Source organism: Tursiops truncatus, chromosome 19, assembly GCF_011762595.2.
Source record: "Tursiops truncatus isolate mTurTru1 chromosome 19, mTurTru1.mat.Y, whole genome shotgun sequence".
Lineage (NCBI taxonomy): Eukaryota > Metazoa > Chordata > Mammalia > Artiodactyla > Delphinidae > Tursiops > Tursiops truncatus.
In genome coordinates, this window is record NC_047052.1 from 5,099,570 (window position 1) to 5,113,755 (window position 14,186).

Genomic DNA, 14,186 nt, shown 5'->3' on the forward strand with positions numbered 1-14,186 from the left:
GAGGTTACGTTTTCCTCATCAGCAAAGAGGCAGACTCATGGTTGTGAGAGTTAAATAAGACTTTGGTGACAGTGCTTTTGGTAAGCTTTTATATAAAAATGTTAGGCATCTTAGTCATAGTACCAGCAAAATACATGTGTCCAGGGGTATTGTGGCAATCTTGGCCTAGTTTAGTCTGATGCCCAATTCCCAGGAGGCAGACACCAGCTCAAAGGCATGGGGATAGTGGCACTTCTGGGGAATTCAGGAATTTGTTGATAATCGAGACCATAATGATGCTTGGAAATAAGTAATTTCTGTTGCTTGGCTTTTTCTCCACAGCTGGAGACCACTGGTTGTTACTTCCCAAGGAACAATTTCTTTCTCTCCTTCCTTCCTTTTCCTCTCTCCCTCCCTCTTCTTTCTTTCCTGGGGCATCATCATTTGCAACAAAGCTCTTGCTCTTATGACTATAAGCTCCCCGGAGGCTGTAGGCAGGGATTATTCTCACAAGTGAAAAGACAGCACCCAGCAGTGTTAGGCCCGTAGTAGCCTCTAAATAAATACCAGTAAATGAATTCAGTAAAGGAATGAATGGAAAACTATAATGCTTGTGCTTTTTTCAAGCAGCTGCCTTTGGCAACACAATTATCTATTATTTTGATTGTGTAAAAATCTAATTTCATGGCACGTATTCATCTTTTAAAATTTACCCTGTAGTTTTTAATGACACAGAAAGGTTCAATCCCCAAAGGTGTTCATGGCAGAAACTTCTAGTTGCCTCACAATACCCACTCTTCCTTTCTTCCTTAGTAAAGAATCCCAGTTTTAAAAGTTGGTTGCTATCCAGCTAAATGACCATACTTCCTAGTATTTCTTACAGCTAGGTTTTGGCCATGTGACTAATTTGGGCCAATCAGATGTAAATAGAAATGTGATCGACTTTCAGTAAGACTCCTTAAAATAGAAGAGACTCCCTTCTTCTTTCCCTCTCTCCCAAACTACTGTCTGGAATGCAGATGTGAAGGCAGAAGCATTAGCAACCATAATAAGTGTCCATGAGGAAGAGGGTGCCAGTCTCGAGGTGACTGAACGGCGAGCAGGAAGGGGCCTGGGCCCCTGACAGCTTTGCGGAGCTTCCATCCTAGCCCTGGACTGCCACAGCCGCCCTACACTTATTTTATATGAGGGGGGAAAAACCCACTTTTATCTTATCTGAGCCACCGTCATTTTGAATTTTCCTTTTATACTGAGCCAAACTTAATCCTCACAGATACAGTGCTGCCAGGTGCACACTTGTGGGGTTCCCTGGATGAATGATCCTTTCCCAAAAAAATGCTGAGGAGTAATGGGTAATTTCACATGGGTGGGGACAATATTTTTCCTCAACACGTATCTTATGTATTCACTGTGTGGGCAGAAGTCTCTGCAGCAGAGTTGTTTACTAGAGACCCTGGATAAGATGAGTTCTGTCTGAAAAATGTCTGGAACAGGAATTGCTACTTGGTTGCCTTAATAGAAATCCCCGGATTGGTCAGAGAATGAAATAAGTTCTCTCAGACCATTCAAAATGATTGAGCTGCCGGCTGCATCCCCAGAGGAACCAAAGCAACAGATCTGATGCGACAGTGAGTCCCTGCTTCTCATTTCACTGTTAGAGAATGTTGGGCAAATACAGTCATTTCCATTTTAGCGTAATTATCAGTGAGCTGCTCTTTCTGACAATATTTAGCCAACAACTTCAGGTGCACGAGTCCACTCCTCACTGGAGACACTGAAATGTCATCGAGAAATGCCAGATTCCTGTCTCGTGTACACGGAGGAAGGCTCCACCCTGAAAGCTGAAGCCTGTCTCGTTGTCACTGCAGGTTGAGAGGACAGGGGGTGGGAACCAGCTGTTTTACAACACGTCAACGTTCACATGACCTCGGAGCACAGAAACTTTCTAACCATCAATTCAAATAATAAGGGAAAACAGAAATGTGATTGCCTAGGTAAAGACACAAAGAAATCTTTATATGACAAAAAGCATTAATAACATCAACACATTTGCAAAATATTTTCAGAAAATTCTTCAGAAAATTAATGATGTATTAAACAATTTAGCTACAAGCATGTCCACTGACCTTTTAAAAAGTAATTTCACATAATTGGAAACAGTCTAAATAGCCAACAAGGGAATGAATAAATAAATAAGTATATTCATGTAACAGCATTGTAGAATGCATACTATTCAGTGAGGAAAAATAGTGGCTATTTCTTGATATGGAAAGCTGTTCGCCATATATTGGGAAGTAAAAATGACAGGTTCCAAAACAAAATGGGTGATGTGAGCCAATTTTGAAAATAAAAAAGGGAAATACTCACACATGTGACTGGAGATATACCTAAGCTGTTAAAAGGGGATTTCCTTAGGTGGGACGATTACAGATTTTTAAAATTATCTTCTTTATTCTCAACTGCTTTTTCAAAAGTTTCCTCCATGAGCTATCTTAACTTTATAATAAGGATAAGAAGATACAAGTCATTACAAAGAAGAATTTCATCTGTCACTAGCCGACTGCTGTCCATTTTGATTTGGCTAAGCACAATGCTATGGGCTTTTAAACAGGTTTTAATAACGCAGGCTTTTTAGTGAGAATATTCACTCTGATGCCTGGACACCTCCTGTCTTTAGAGTTACAGGCTTCTCAGAGATCAAGACGCCTTTCACTGATTTTAACATTCCCTGGTGAGATAAAAGAGGGTATGACAGTGGCAGCAGCAGAATCACTGTGCCTGAGATGGGCTTTCCATCACAGAAGACAGGACCAGGAATGAGTTAGAATTAAGGTCCTAAGCTTTATGGGGGCTGGGAGTGGGGAGGAGTTTCCTGTTTTGACAAGGGAAGGAGCCTGTCCTCAGGGAGGAGGTCAAAATGCCTGTCAACTTGGGGGCAGGACCTGAATCAGGCTGGTTGGGGTGGAGCATCTCCTGCAGTGCTAAGATGCCTTGAGGGCCTGGCCAGTCATCTGAGAGGAGATGGGGTTATTGGAGCTGAGGCACAGAGTGTCTTGGAGTGAGATACTGATAGAGATAGAAATGCGGGGACGGGGAGAGACAGAGACGGAGAGAAAGGAGGCGGGTGGGGGGGGGGAAGAAGCAGATGGAGGAAAAGGGGAAAAAGGAGGAGGAAAGAGAAGAGAGGAGAGAGAGGAATGGGAGGAAGGAAGGTGCAGAGAATCAGACAGAGAAGAGATGGCCATGAGACATGAGAGAAAGATGGACCTAGAGGGAGGGGGAAGATGCAGATAGAGACAGTGGGGAGGGAGGAAGGGCAGAGGGAGACAGAGAGGGAGATAAGGAAGAAATGTACAGAGCAAAGGATAGACCAAGAGTAATCGGCACAGAGAGGGACAAAGGGAGAATGACAATCTGGACACAAAGAGTCACACACGCAGACAGGGACACCTGCATAACCTGCACAACTGCAGAGCCCAGCGCCGTGCTATTGCCGGGAGTCAAGACAGGGGCAGATGGCGCTGGCAGCATCTTTTTGCATGTGCCTTTGTCAGCTGAACTCAGAGCTCTCCTTGAGATAAAAATAGGAGTTCTCAGTTCCTCCCTTTTCCAATGCCTGCTCCCCAAAGAATCATTAAGACAACACCACCACCACCACTCACAAGGTCATCGTGTCTTTCTGAGAGTTCCGGGGAGCCAAGTGCGGTTTATTAGAAAACCAGGTCCCAGCCTGGCCCCTCCCCTCAGCCCTGCACAGCCTCTGCACACACAGCCCATCGGGGACAGTGCTTCTCGTGTACAGGATCAAAGGCTGCAGCTAATTAATGAGCCTTTTCTCCCTGAAGAGCTCCTGGGACAACAGCTCAATGTGTCAGGGATGTTATCCCTGCCTTTGATGGGCTCAGAACCAGCACCAGGAGAGGAAGGGCGGAGGGGAGGGGAGAGGGAAGGGGCAGAGGGAGATCCAGTCAGTGCCAGGCTGAGAGAGGGCCACTTCTGGGCAACTCTGGATCCCAGCAGGAAGGAATGTGTCTGAGGAGTCAGGCCAGAGAGAGAAATGTGCATCACACACACATACGTGCACATGCACATACATACATACACACGCATTTATTTTGCTTCAATGCTGGAAAAGTGATTTGTCCAGACACTGCTCAGCCAGACCCATTTGTAAATGTTACAGCTCTTAGGCAAACGGCCACAGAAACACCTCAGCTGTATTTTCTGAGGGGACTCGTGACATTGAAATTGGCCAACAGTGGCTCTCCGTGGTCCCTGATGACTCAGCATCCATTCCCACCTTCTGGGAAGAGCCTTCTGCATTCTTATGGGAAACCACCAGCCCAGTTCATTATGGTTGGATGCTGGGTCCACGGTGGGCCCACGCACCAGGACTAGCCCCGGGGACAACCCATCCTCCTGCCATTCTGGGTCAGAGACAGGTGTGTGTGCAAGTTGGCTCAGTGAGACGCAAACCTGGCCCTTGGGCAAGTATTGATACTACTGGTCAGGAAGGATCTCTTTCTGCTGGTAGTGTGGGACTCGAGGGACATTGTTCCAGCTAATGATTAAGAACTCTCCAGACAATAGGGGCTTCTTAGACAATGGGTGAATTTCCAGGATGTCCGGCCCCCTTCCGAGAAGGAGGGAGATAACAAAATGTAAAAAAGGTGTCTGCCAAAGACCAATCAGGCAGCTGGGGAGAAGGAGGGAGATAACAAAATGTAAAAAAGGTGTCTGTCAAAGACCAATCAGGCAGCTGGGGACAAGTTCCCTCTCTGGTCCGAGCCTAAGCCGGGACCAATCAGCAGGAGAACACAACCAAATCTATAATTTACATACGGGGAAGTGGGAAACTATAAAACTGACATATTCGCGCCCAAAAGGGTTCCTTCTTCGACCTCCTGCGTGAGGACCAAGGAACCCCGGTGCACCGGCCTTCAATAAACCTCTTGCGTTTTGCATCGACTTCCGACTCTTGTTGTTTCCTGGGCGAGTCGAAACTCCTAGGAGACCGCGCAGGTCTAACAGTAGGACTGGCATTGCTGGAGGCCTTGACTCTCTACAGCCATACAGATATGGCTGAGGACGAAGCCAACCCAGGCAAGTGCAGAGTCAAGAGGTGGGGAAAGAACATATTCTGAGCACCTGAATTCTCATGCTGGACGTCCTCGTCCTCATTTTCAGTTTTGTGAGCCAGTACATGCATTTTTGGCAAAAGTCTGAGATGGGTCCTGGCCACTCGTGACTGAGGGTCACAGCTGTAATGAGCAACTGTAGAAACAGGAAGCTCTTCAGAGCTTTCTATGCTCCTGCTTTTTTTTTTTTTTTTTTTGCGGTATGCGGGCCTCTCACTGTTGTGGCCTCTCCCGTTGCGGAGCACAGGCTCCAGACACACAGGCTCAGCGGCCATAGCTTACGGGCCCAGCCGCTCCGCGGCATGTGGGATCTTCCCGGACCCGGGCACGAACCCATGTCCCCTGCATCGGCAGGCGGACTCTCAACCACTGTGCCACCAGGGAAGCCCTATGATCCTGCTTTTTACCACCAAGTCTCACATCTCGTAATTTACAAATTGCTTTCTCTGATCTCCTTTTCTCACAGTGGGCGCCACTGATGCTGCACCCGAGATAGAATGGAGGAGCACCGTCACCCGGTTCCAGCAGCCGGTCTTTGTTCTCCAGGGCGCAGATCCTGGCTTGGGGCCCCTCAATGTCTTCTTGGCTCTTGCCAGTCACGCGCTCCCTCTCCAGGCTCCTGTCTCCCGACTCAGTTTGCCGGGGCTGCTATCCGTGGCCGCTTGCCATGTTCCAAGCACCACACTCCACTTGCCAGATGGGATTTCCTGCCTCCTTCTCAATTAGCTGCCTGCCGTGGGGGTGAAGAGGGGCAGCCACATCTGGGAACATCATCTCTCTTGCCTGTCAAGATGCCCTGAGTCGGGGGTGCATGGCTCCAGCTCAGGTAAAGTGGACTCGCCGCTGGGCATGTGAACCGTGAGCTGAGTGACACAAGAGTGGACAGTGGCTGGAGGTGGGTCACTCTCCCTGTGAGGTCCTGCAGTGCCAGCCCATCAGGGCCCATTACCTAGAGACTCAACAATGCCCAAATTCCTGTGCTATCTTGGCCCAGTTCTAAACATATTCTTCAATTCTATAAACTACTCAACATCACTAATCATCAGAAATGCAAATCAAAACCACAATGAGATGCTATCTCACACCTGTCAGGATGGCCATCATCAGAAAGACCACAAGTAATACATTCTTAAGAGGGTGTGGAAAAAAGGGAACCTTTGTACACTGTGAGTGGGAATATAAATTGGTACAGCCACTATGGAGAACAGTGTGGAGTTCCTCAAAAAAATAAAAATAGAACCATTATACGATCCAGCAATTCCACTCCTGGGCATACATCCAAAAAAAAAGAACACACTAATTTGAAAAGATACATGCACCCCAATGTTCATAGCAGCACTATTTACAATAGCCAAGATACGGAAGCAAATTAAGTGCCCATCCACAGATGAACAAATAAAGAAGATGTTTTTATATACACACACACACACACACACACACACACACACACACACACACACACACACGATGGAATATTACTCAGCCATTAAAAAGAATGAAAATCTACCCTTTACAACAACGTGGACGGACCTAGAGAACATTATGCTTAGTGAAATTAGAGAAGACAAATACTTTATGTTATCACTTACATGTGGAATCTAAAAAAAAGAAAACAAAGAGTGTGGGACTCGAGGGACATTGTTCCAGCTAATGATTAAGAACTCTCCAGACAATAGGGGCTTCTTAGACAATGGGTGAATTTCCAGGATGTCCGGCCCCCTTCCGAGAAGGAGGGAGATAACAAAATGTAAAAAAGGTGTCTGCCAAAGACCAATCAGGCAGCTGGGGAGAAGGAGGGAGATAACAAAATGTAAAAAAGGTGTCTGTCAAAGACCAATCAGGCAGCTGGGGACAAGTTCCCTCTCTGGTCCGAGCCTAAGCCGGGACCAATCAGCAGGAGAACACAACCAAATCTATAATTTACATACGGGGAAGTGGGAAACTATAAAACTGACATATTCGCGCCCAAAAGGGTTCCTTCTTCGACCTCCTGCGTGAGGACCAAGGAACCCCGGTGCACCGGCCTTCAATAAACCTCTTGCGTTTTGCATCGACTTCCGACTCTTGTTGTTTCCTGGGCGAGTCGAAACTCCTAGGAGACCGCGCAGGTCTAACAAGAGGTGTATATAAGAAACAGAAACAGACTCACAGGTATAGAGAAAAAACTAGTGGTTACCAGTTGGGAAAAATTCTATAAACTGTGTGTAGAATCTCCCAGCAAATTCTCCCTTTTGCCTAAGTCATCCAGAGCTGGTCTTAAACAAAGAACTCTGAGAGACCCAACTCTTCCACTCTCTGTCCCACCTAAGTAGTACCTCTATTCCCAGATCCCGACACCTGCCTCAGCCTCTCCCCATCACATTAACACTGTCATGTCTGGCAGCATCCCAAGTTACCCAACAAAGGCACAGCCTCAGGCTTAGCAACATCAACCCCATTTAAATCCATTTCCTATCCACCCTGGAGTCACCTCTTTGTAGAAGTGCAAATCAACACTTAAGCTCCCCTAAAGACATCCTAAATTTGTACAACTACCTTACAGTCTGTTAACCTACAGGTTTCCAGATCTAAGTACTTAAGGAAAGCTTTCTCTTTGATGTTTAAATTGTATGTTTCCTTTGCCAGATACTGAGCAGGAAAAGGGGAAAAAAGGGAGAAAAGGAAAAAAAAGAATGGCTACTTCAGATTTACATTAGTACAGGATTTGGTATTATTTTGTACTTTTATCTAGTTTGTCTGGCATTTCAGAAAGTTTTGTTGTAAAAATAAATCCCCCTTTTGGGTTGGAAAATAACTTCTGCTACCTTGCTCCACGGTCCTGTGGCTGACGCGGAGATAGCGGCGCATTTTCAGGTGCTTCAAATCAGGAAAATAAGACATGTTCATTTGAGGTGCGTCTAATACTTGGTTATCGGTACCTCGTATGAAGAGATTAGATTTTGGAAGAGGAAGATTAATTACTTTCTTTAGCGGAGACAAGCGCGCATTTGGACCTGCGTGTCAACGTGTTTACTGTGAAACGTCGCACCAGCGAGGGCATCTCATCTCCACTAGCATGAGATGCACTGTAGATAATGACCATTTAATTAAATCTCATTATGAAAACCCCTTCTTCTGAAGTACTGGACAGAGCTTAAGAAATGAACACTGAAAATTTGAACTTCTTTTTGGCCTGCCAATCATCAGCGGAAAACCCAACCCTGATGGTCCATTTCTAAGTACCAGGCAATGTCTACTCCTTTCCCTTCTGACAGTTCAGAGTCCAGAGCACTTAGCAGAGAGCATGGACTTTGCAGACTGTACTGCAATGATTGCATCCTAATCTCTTCCACTACTGGGCAGTGTAAGCTGGGCAGTCTTGAGCAAGTTACTGAACCTCTCTGAACTCCTAATACCCTTAACTGTACATGGAGTTAGCGTTTCTCATCACGTTGTGGCAGCTGATAAAGTAGGTGTCTGAGATGCAAGGGGCCATATGTGGCGGCTCCTTTCTCTGTCCCTTCCACACTGTGCTTGGCACCAGCAGACCCCTCTGGACATTTGAGAACACAGCCCTGGAGCTACTCTCCTCCTGGGCTAGTCTATTGCCAGGAATCAGGTGCAGGGGCAACATCCGCACCTAGTAAGCCTGGTCCCCTGGTGCCACCAGCCGCCAGCTCTTCATTATGACACAAACTTCCTGCTCACCCAGATCATTAACAAGTTTAATTTAATGGTAGTTTGTTCCTGACAACACAGACCCTGCAACCAGAAAAGAAAAGCCATTGCTGCCCGCCTCCCTCCCGTCTCAGGTTACCCAGCCGCCCACTCACCTGATGGTCTGATGCTGCAGGGAATCAGGGTCTGTGGCATTCACCGTCAACAGCACGCTGCCCACGGAGATGTGCTCTTGCTTGGTCACCATCATGGGGTCTGGGTGGAAAACCGGACCCTCATTGACATCCAGGACGGTGATGTGGACGGTTGCTGTGGAGCTGGGGCCGTAGGAGACGTCGGGCACCAGCGGGTCCTCGTTTTCCACTTTGATCAGCAGGGTGTGAAAGGCAGAAATCTCATAGTCCAGAGGCTGAAAGGCAGAGAGAAGGGCTCAGCACGCGGGTCTGCCACAAAGGGCAGGTGCTTTTGCACAAAGGCCTCTGACAGTCCCCGAGCTGTGTGGACACTCAGGGGTGGATCCAGGTCCTGTGGGCTAAGAAGCTTGATGCAATTTGGGGTACTCTTTAAGAAAAAGAGTATGAAACATACAGATACAAAATTAGGTATGGAAGTTGTTCCTTTTTTCAGATTGAGAAATAACTTACAACAATTACATGAGTCTCAGACACCTGGATCCTTTGTTGTGAGATCTCTTTAGGTGACTCCCTGGCAGCGCTGACATTAAAAGCCTTCCCACCGGTAGCCTGTGACCTCACAACTCCGGCACTCATGGGGGCTCCAGGGGGTGCACATTCTTCCAGTAGGGTGTCATGTAGAGAAGAGGATTCGGGAGGCTGACACACAAGGGGTTAAGCTGCATGGCCCTTCCCCACCTGAGGGCACTGGAAAACATGGGGGGGGGGATTTTTATTTGTCCCCATGACTCGGCAGCTCTGTGGCCATTTTCTGGGCAGGGGACAGTGATGCCAGATACATGGCCATGCCTGGGACAGTCCCACATATGGCAGACTGTCCCACCAATGAGCAACCCTGCTGAGGCCCTTTCCAGGTGATTCTGTAAAGGGGCTGATGGTAACCGCCTCCCTTGCTGCTGTGTAGACTAAATCAGAGGATATTAAGGAAAGCCCATTGTAGACATTATTAATATGGTGCCCTGTCCCTTACAGAAGGTCATGGACGACATTCACTCGGTCCCTTTCTTTCTAAACCATGAGATGCAGTGATGGTGACACTTCCTGTCGATGGGGGTGTGTGTGAGGAGACATTTAGGTGAGATAAGGACACACTGCTTATTTCAAGCTATTTTCCTAATGTTTCCTGGGAAAACAAGTAGCTAACTCATCAGACCCATGACATAACGGATATTCTTGCTGGGAGGACGAGACTAAAGTGAGTACAGGGAGGTGATTCACACTCAACCAGAAGGAAGGAAACGGCAGCACACGTCATAAGGGATCCGGGAATGTGGCATCAGAGGTGAGAATGGCGAAGCTGGGGAAAGAGCCGGGTGCAGGGGGTAGAATCTGGAATCGGGCAGGTTTAGTTGGGAGAGCTTTAGGCAAAATTACATTCTCTCTCATGATAATTACAGCTAACACGCACGCCCCGCACTCCACACCTGTGAAAGTGCACCCGCACAAACACACATGCATATATATATGCAGAGGCACACACACACACACACACACACTGGAAGTACTGACCGCGGAAGTGCTTCCTGGCTGTAATAGGACCGCCCCTCCCGCCCTCACCTAGAGCAACTCCCAACAGGGTCAGTATTAAGATTTTAAGAGCTGACAGATACCAGGCTGTTGGTACCTAGGAGCTGCCCAGTTATATTGTGGTTCCATCCCTGGAACACAAGAATAATGTACCACTTCATCCTCCTTTCTAACATAGATCTCTGTCCTTCCCAAGTCAAGCCCCAAATCTGCAACCCCAGTGGAATAAATTCCAAACATGGGCCAGGGAGCTGCCATGCTTGGAAAGCGAAGTTATTCATCCTAATGAGGACACTGAAGGGACTGGAGCCTTGGGCTTGCTGGCTAGTGACAGTCTGCCGGGCAGCATCCTGAGCAGGATGGACACACAGAGCGTCCACCTCTCCTGAGAACCTTCTCGACCGCACCCCAGCATGGGCAGACCCAGCCAGGCAACCCGAGGCCCGAGGGTTTCTTTTATACCAGCTCCCAGGAACACACCATCTTCCTGGAAGTAAAGTTAAGGACAGCATGCTGCGACTATGAAATCCTGAATCTAGCCCAACTGGATTTTCTACCATGATGCAAATGCCGGCAGGGTGGGGTTTTACTGAGCTTCCTAGCTCTGCAGGCTCTTAACAGGCAGCAGATGCGAGGCCAGCAGGGTGAGCAGCAGCAGGACAGCGTGGCACGGCCGGGGCAGCGGAGGAGGGTCAGGGCCCCGACAGCAACGGGAATCTTAACATTTGTCTCCTAAGGCCGTGGTGACAAAGCACTAGGTGGCTTAATACAAAGAAATGAACTGTCCCACAGTCCTGGAGACTAGAAGTCCAAAATCAAGATGTTGGCAGGGCCACGTTCCCTCTGAAAGCTCTAGGGGAGCCCTCCCTGCCTGTCCCAGCTTCGGGCGTTCCCTGGCTGGTAGCGTGTGAGTCCGACCCCTGTCTCCATCATCACCTGGCCTTCTTCCTGTGTGTCTCTGTCTTCACACGGCTGCCTCCTCATAAGGACACCAGTCATCTTGGATTGGGGGCCCATCCTACTCTATTATGCCCTCATCTTAACTCACTACACCTGCACTGGTCCTATTTCCAAATAAGCCCACATTCACAGGTTCTGGGGGTTATGACTTCAATGTCTTTTTGGGGGGAGGCACAATTTAACCCATGAGTGGGGTACCCACAGCTCCCCCCATTCACACACATGTCTTATAATATATTTACATATTATGTATAAATATACATACAATATTTGATCTGCATCACAACCTCTCATTACTTTTCATGACATAATCCATCTCTCATTGTGCACCGACTGTGTGCTAGGAGGGCCCCGTGTGCATCATCTCACCTAATCCTCACCTTACCCTCATAATAGTAGGTGATTTTAGACCCTTTTTACAGATGAGGAAACAGGTTCCGAGAGGTTAAGTAACTTGGTCAAAGTCACACAGCTAACAAGTGGCACAGAGCCGAGATGCGACACAGGGAGTCTGATGAGAGAGTCTGAGCTGATAACAATAAACTGCTTTTGGTACAGGGTGGTATTTCCACAAGTAATGCTGATGGGGACTCAGCCCTCTGTCCTGCCTTGGGACACTTCATTCATACCAGGAAGCAATGCAGCTTAGTAGTAGAAAGCGCTATTTGCTCCCAGAGCCAGAGGGGAGGGGATCAAGTCCTGGCCATAAGAACTTTAATGAATAACTTACTGGACCACAGGCACATCAGCTTTCTCATTAGTAAAGTCCCAGTACCAAGGATTGTAGTAAGATCAGAGGAGATGATGCATGCTGGCCTGGAGTTGGATACAATAACAAGAGGCTGTTAAGACAGTGAGGAAGAGGAATATGGGGTAGAAACAGCTGGAAGAGCCACTGCCCTCCTGCCTTGCCTCTTCAGGTATGTTCGAGGCTGACATGCCTCAGCAGAATGCTGGCTTCTGAGGAATGCAGATGTGAGTAGTGGCACAGAGAGAGGGAAGGAGAGAGAGAGAGAGTCCAGCCTTTTCCGGAGAGGAGGACCTCTGCAGTGCTTAATTCCGTTTGCACAAAGCTGGGTGTAATGACACCAGTGGGGCGATGCCCAGGGCCAGTCTACCAGGAGCTGATGGAACATGGGTCTCTGCTCCCACCCCTTCTGAGGCCTGCCCTGGGTCATGCTGCATTAAGAAGCCCTCCATTGTCTCGGGCATATGACCTGATTAACGTGATTTGTTTGGTGTCGGGTCTCTGTGTCAGGGACGGGAGGAAATTGAAAACACTTCCAATAAAGTTACAGAGATGCAATTTGACTAATATTTCATCAAGTGTCAAAAGAGGGTGTGGACCACTGTTCTGGAGGATTTCAAGGCTGGAAAAGCTGGCTCTCATGGGAACGGTAAAGAATCTGGGGTTTGTTGTCCAGAGGAGAGAGGCTTTGGAAGTGACCCGACAGTAAGTTGTAAGCCTGTGACAGGTTTGGGGATCAAGGATGCCTGCTTTCTCAATGCTTCCTTCTCCTCTGAGGACAAAAGAGAGAACAGACGTAAAATGCAGGGTGGATTATATTCAGCTGAAAGAGTAACTCTTTGACAGTTTGGAATAGGTTTACACGGCAACTAAGGGTGTTCCTGACTAGAAGGTTTTAAAGAGGACACGGCTACTCATTTGGCAGAATTGTTAGGATTCGGTCCTGTAGGGAGGAAGGACTCCCCCAGAAACCACACAGTCCTGAGACCTCCTCTAGTTCTCCCGTATGCCGACTGCTAACTGGGTAGGGCAGAGCTGCTTGTGGTTGGGCTGCAGCATGGCCATGTCCACCCACCTCTCATTGCAGAGGCCCCAGAGGAAAGATTCAGACTTTCCAGCCTTCCTTGCAGCTGAGGGTGGGCACGTGTTATCCGGTCAGTGACACATCATTGGAAATTGTCTGGAGGACCCACGGAAAACACATTTTTTCCCCTAATGAGAAGAGAGGGGCCCATGAGCGCACATATACTCTCGCTCATGTGCCTGGCGGCCTCCTTGCTTCCTGCAGGAAGGAAGACGTGATGCCCGGGCCTTTGAAAGCCATTTTATGTCCATGAGGAAAACATCAGAAACATCTGTGGTGCCACCTGCTGGCTCTCGGACACCTTGAGCTGCCAGCCAATCCTGGATTGGCCTACCTTCATCTAGTTATGAAGACCATGAAATTCTCCTGACTATTTAAGCCACTATCAGCCTGGCATTTGGTTACGTACAACTGAAAGCATTCCTAGCTACTGCACTGGGTTGCTAGCAAGGTGGAGAGCCCAGGGAGCATGGTCAGGCCAGCCTCCAGAAGGCTATCCTGGGGCTTGAACTCAGGCGCACTGAGAAGCAGAGAAAGCTCAAGGCCCTTTATACAAATTCATGCGGCAGGCAGCCAAAGAGGGGAGGCCTCCATCCCAATTCTGAAGCAAAGGGAGTCCACTTGCTAGTAAAATGGAGGCCCAGGGAGGGCCCCAGGCTCTGTGGGCACCTCCTCCCCAGGAATTGCAGGTGGAAATTCCTTGTCCTACGGCAGTGCTTGTCCACAGGCTGTGCTCTCCTGGGGCAACTCTCCCTCCTGTTCTGACCCTGCAGGTGTGGGGCAGGCCCAGGAACTTGCATTTCAGCTAGCATTCCAGGTGACTCTTCTAAATGCTAACGTTTAAGACTCACAGCATTGTGGGCCAAAGCGGGAGTGTGGGGAGAGGAGGACACTCTTTT

At 48.2% G+C, this 14,186-nt stretch overlaps 1 protein-coding gene across 1 annotated transcript in view; it reads right to left on the reverse strand.

Annotated features, from left to right (window-relative positions):
• Positions 1-14,186, reverse strand: part of CDH13 (cadherin 13) — a 1,012,702-nt gene that overhangs the window by 86,942 nt on the left and 911,574 nt on the right. The window contains exon 10 of the mRNA XM_019940487.3: positions 8,930-9,183. Within this exon, the coding sequence (XP_019796046.1) occupies positions 8,930-9,183 (254 nt within the window). The remainder of the gene's footprint in view (positions 1-8,929; positions 9,184-14,186) is intronic.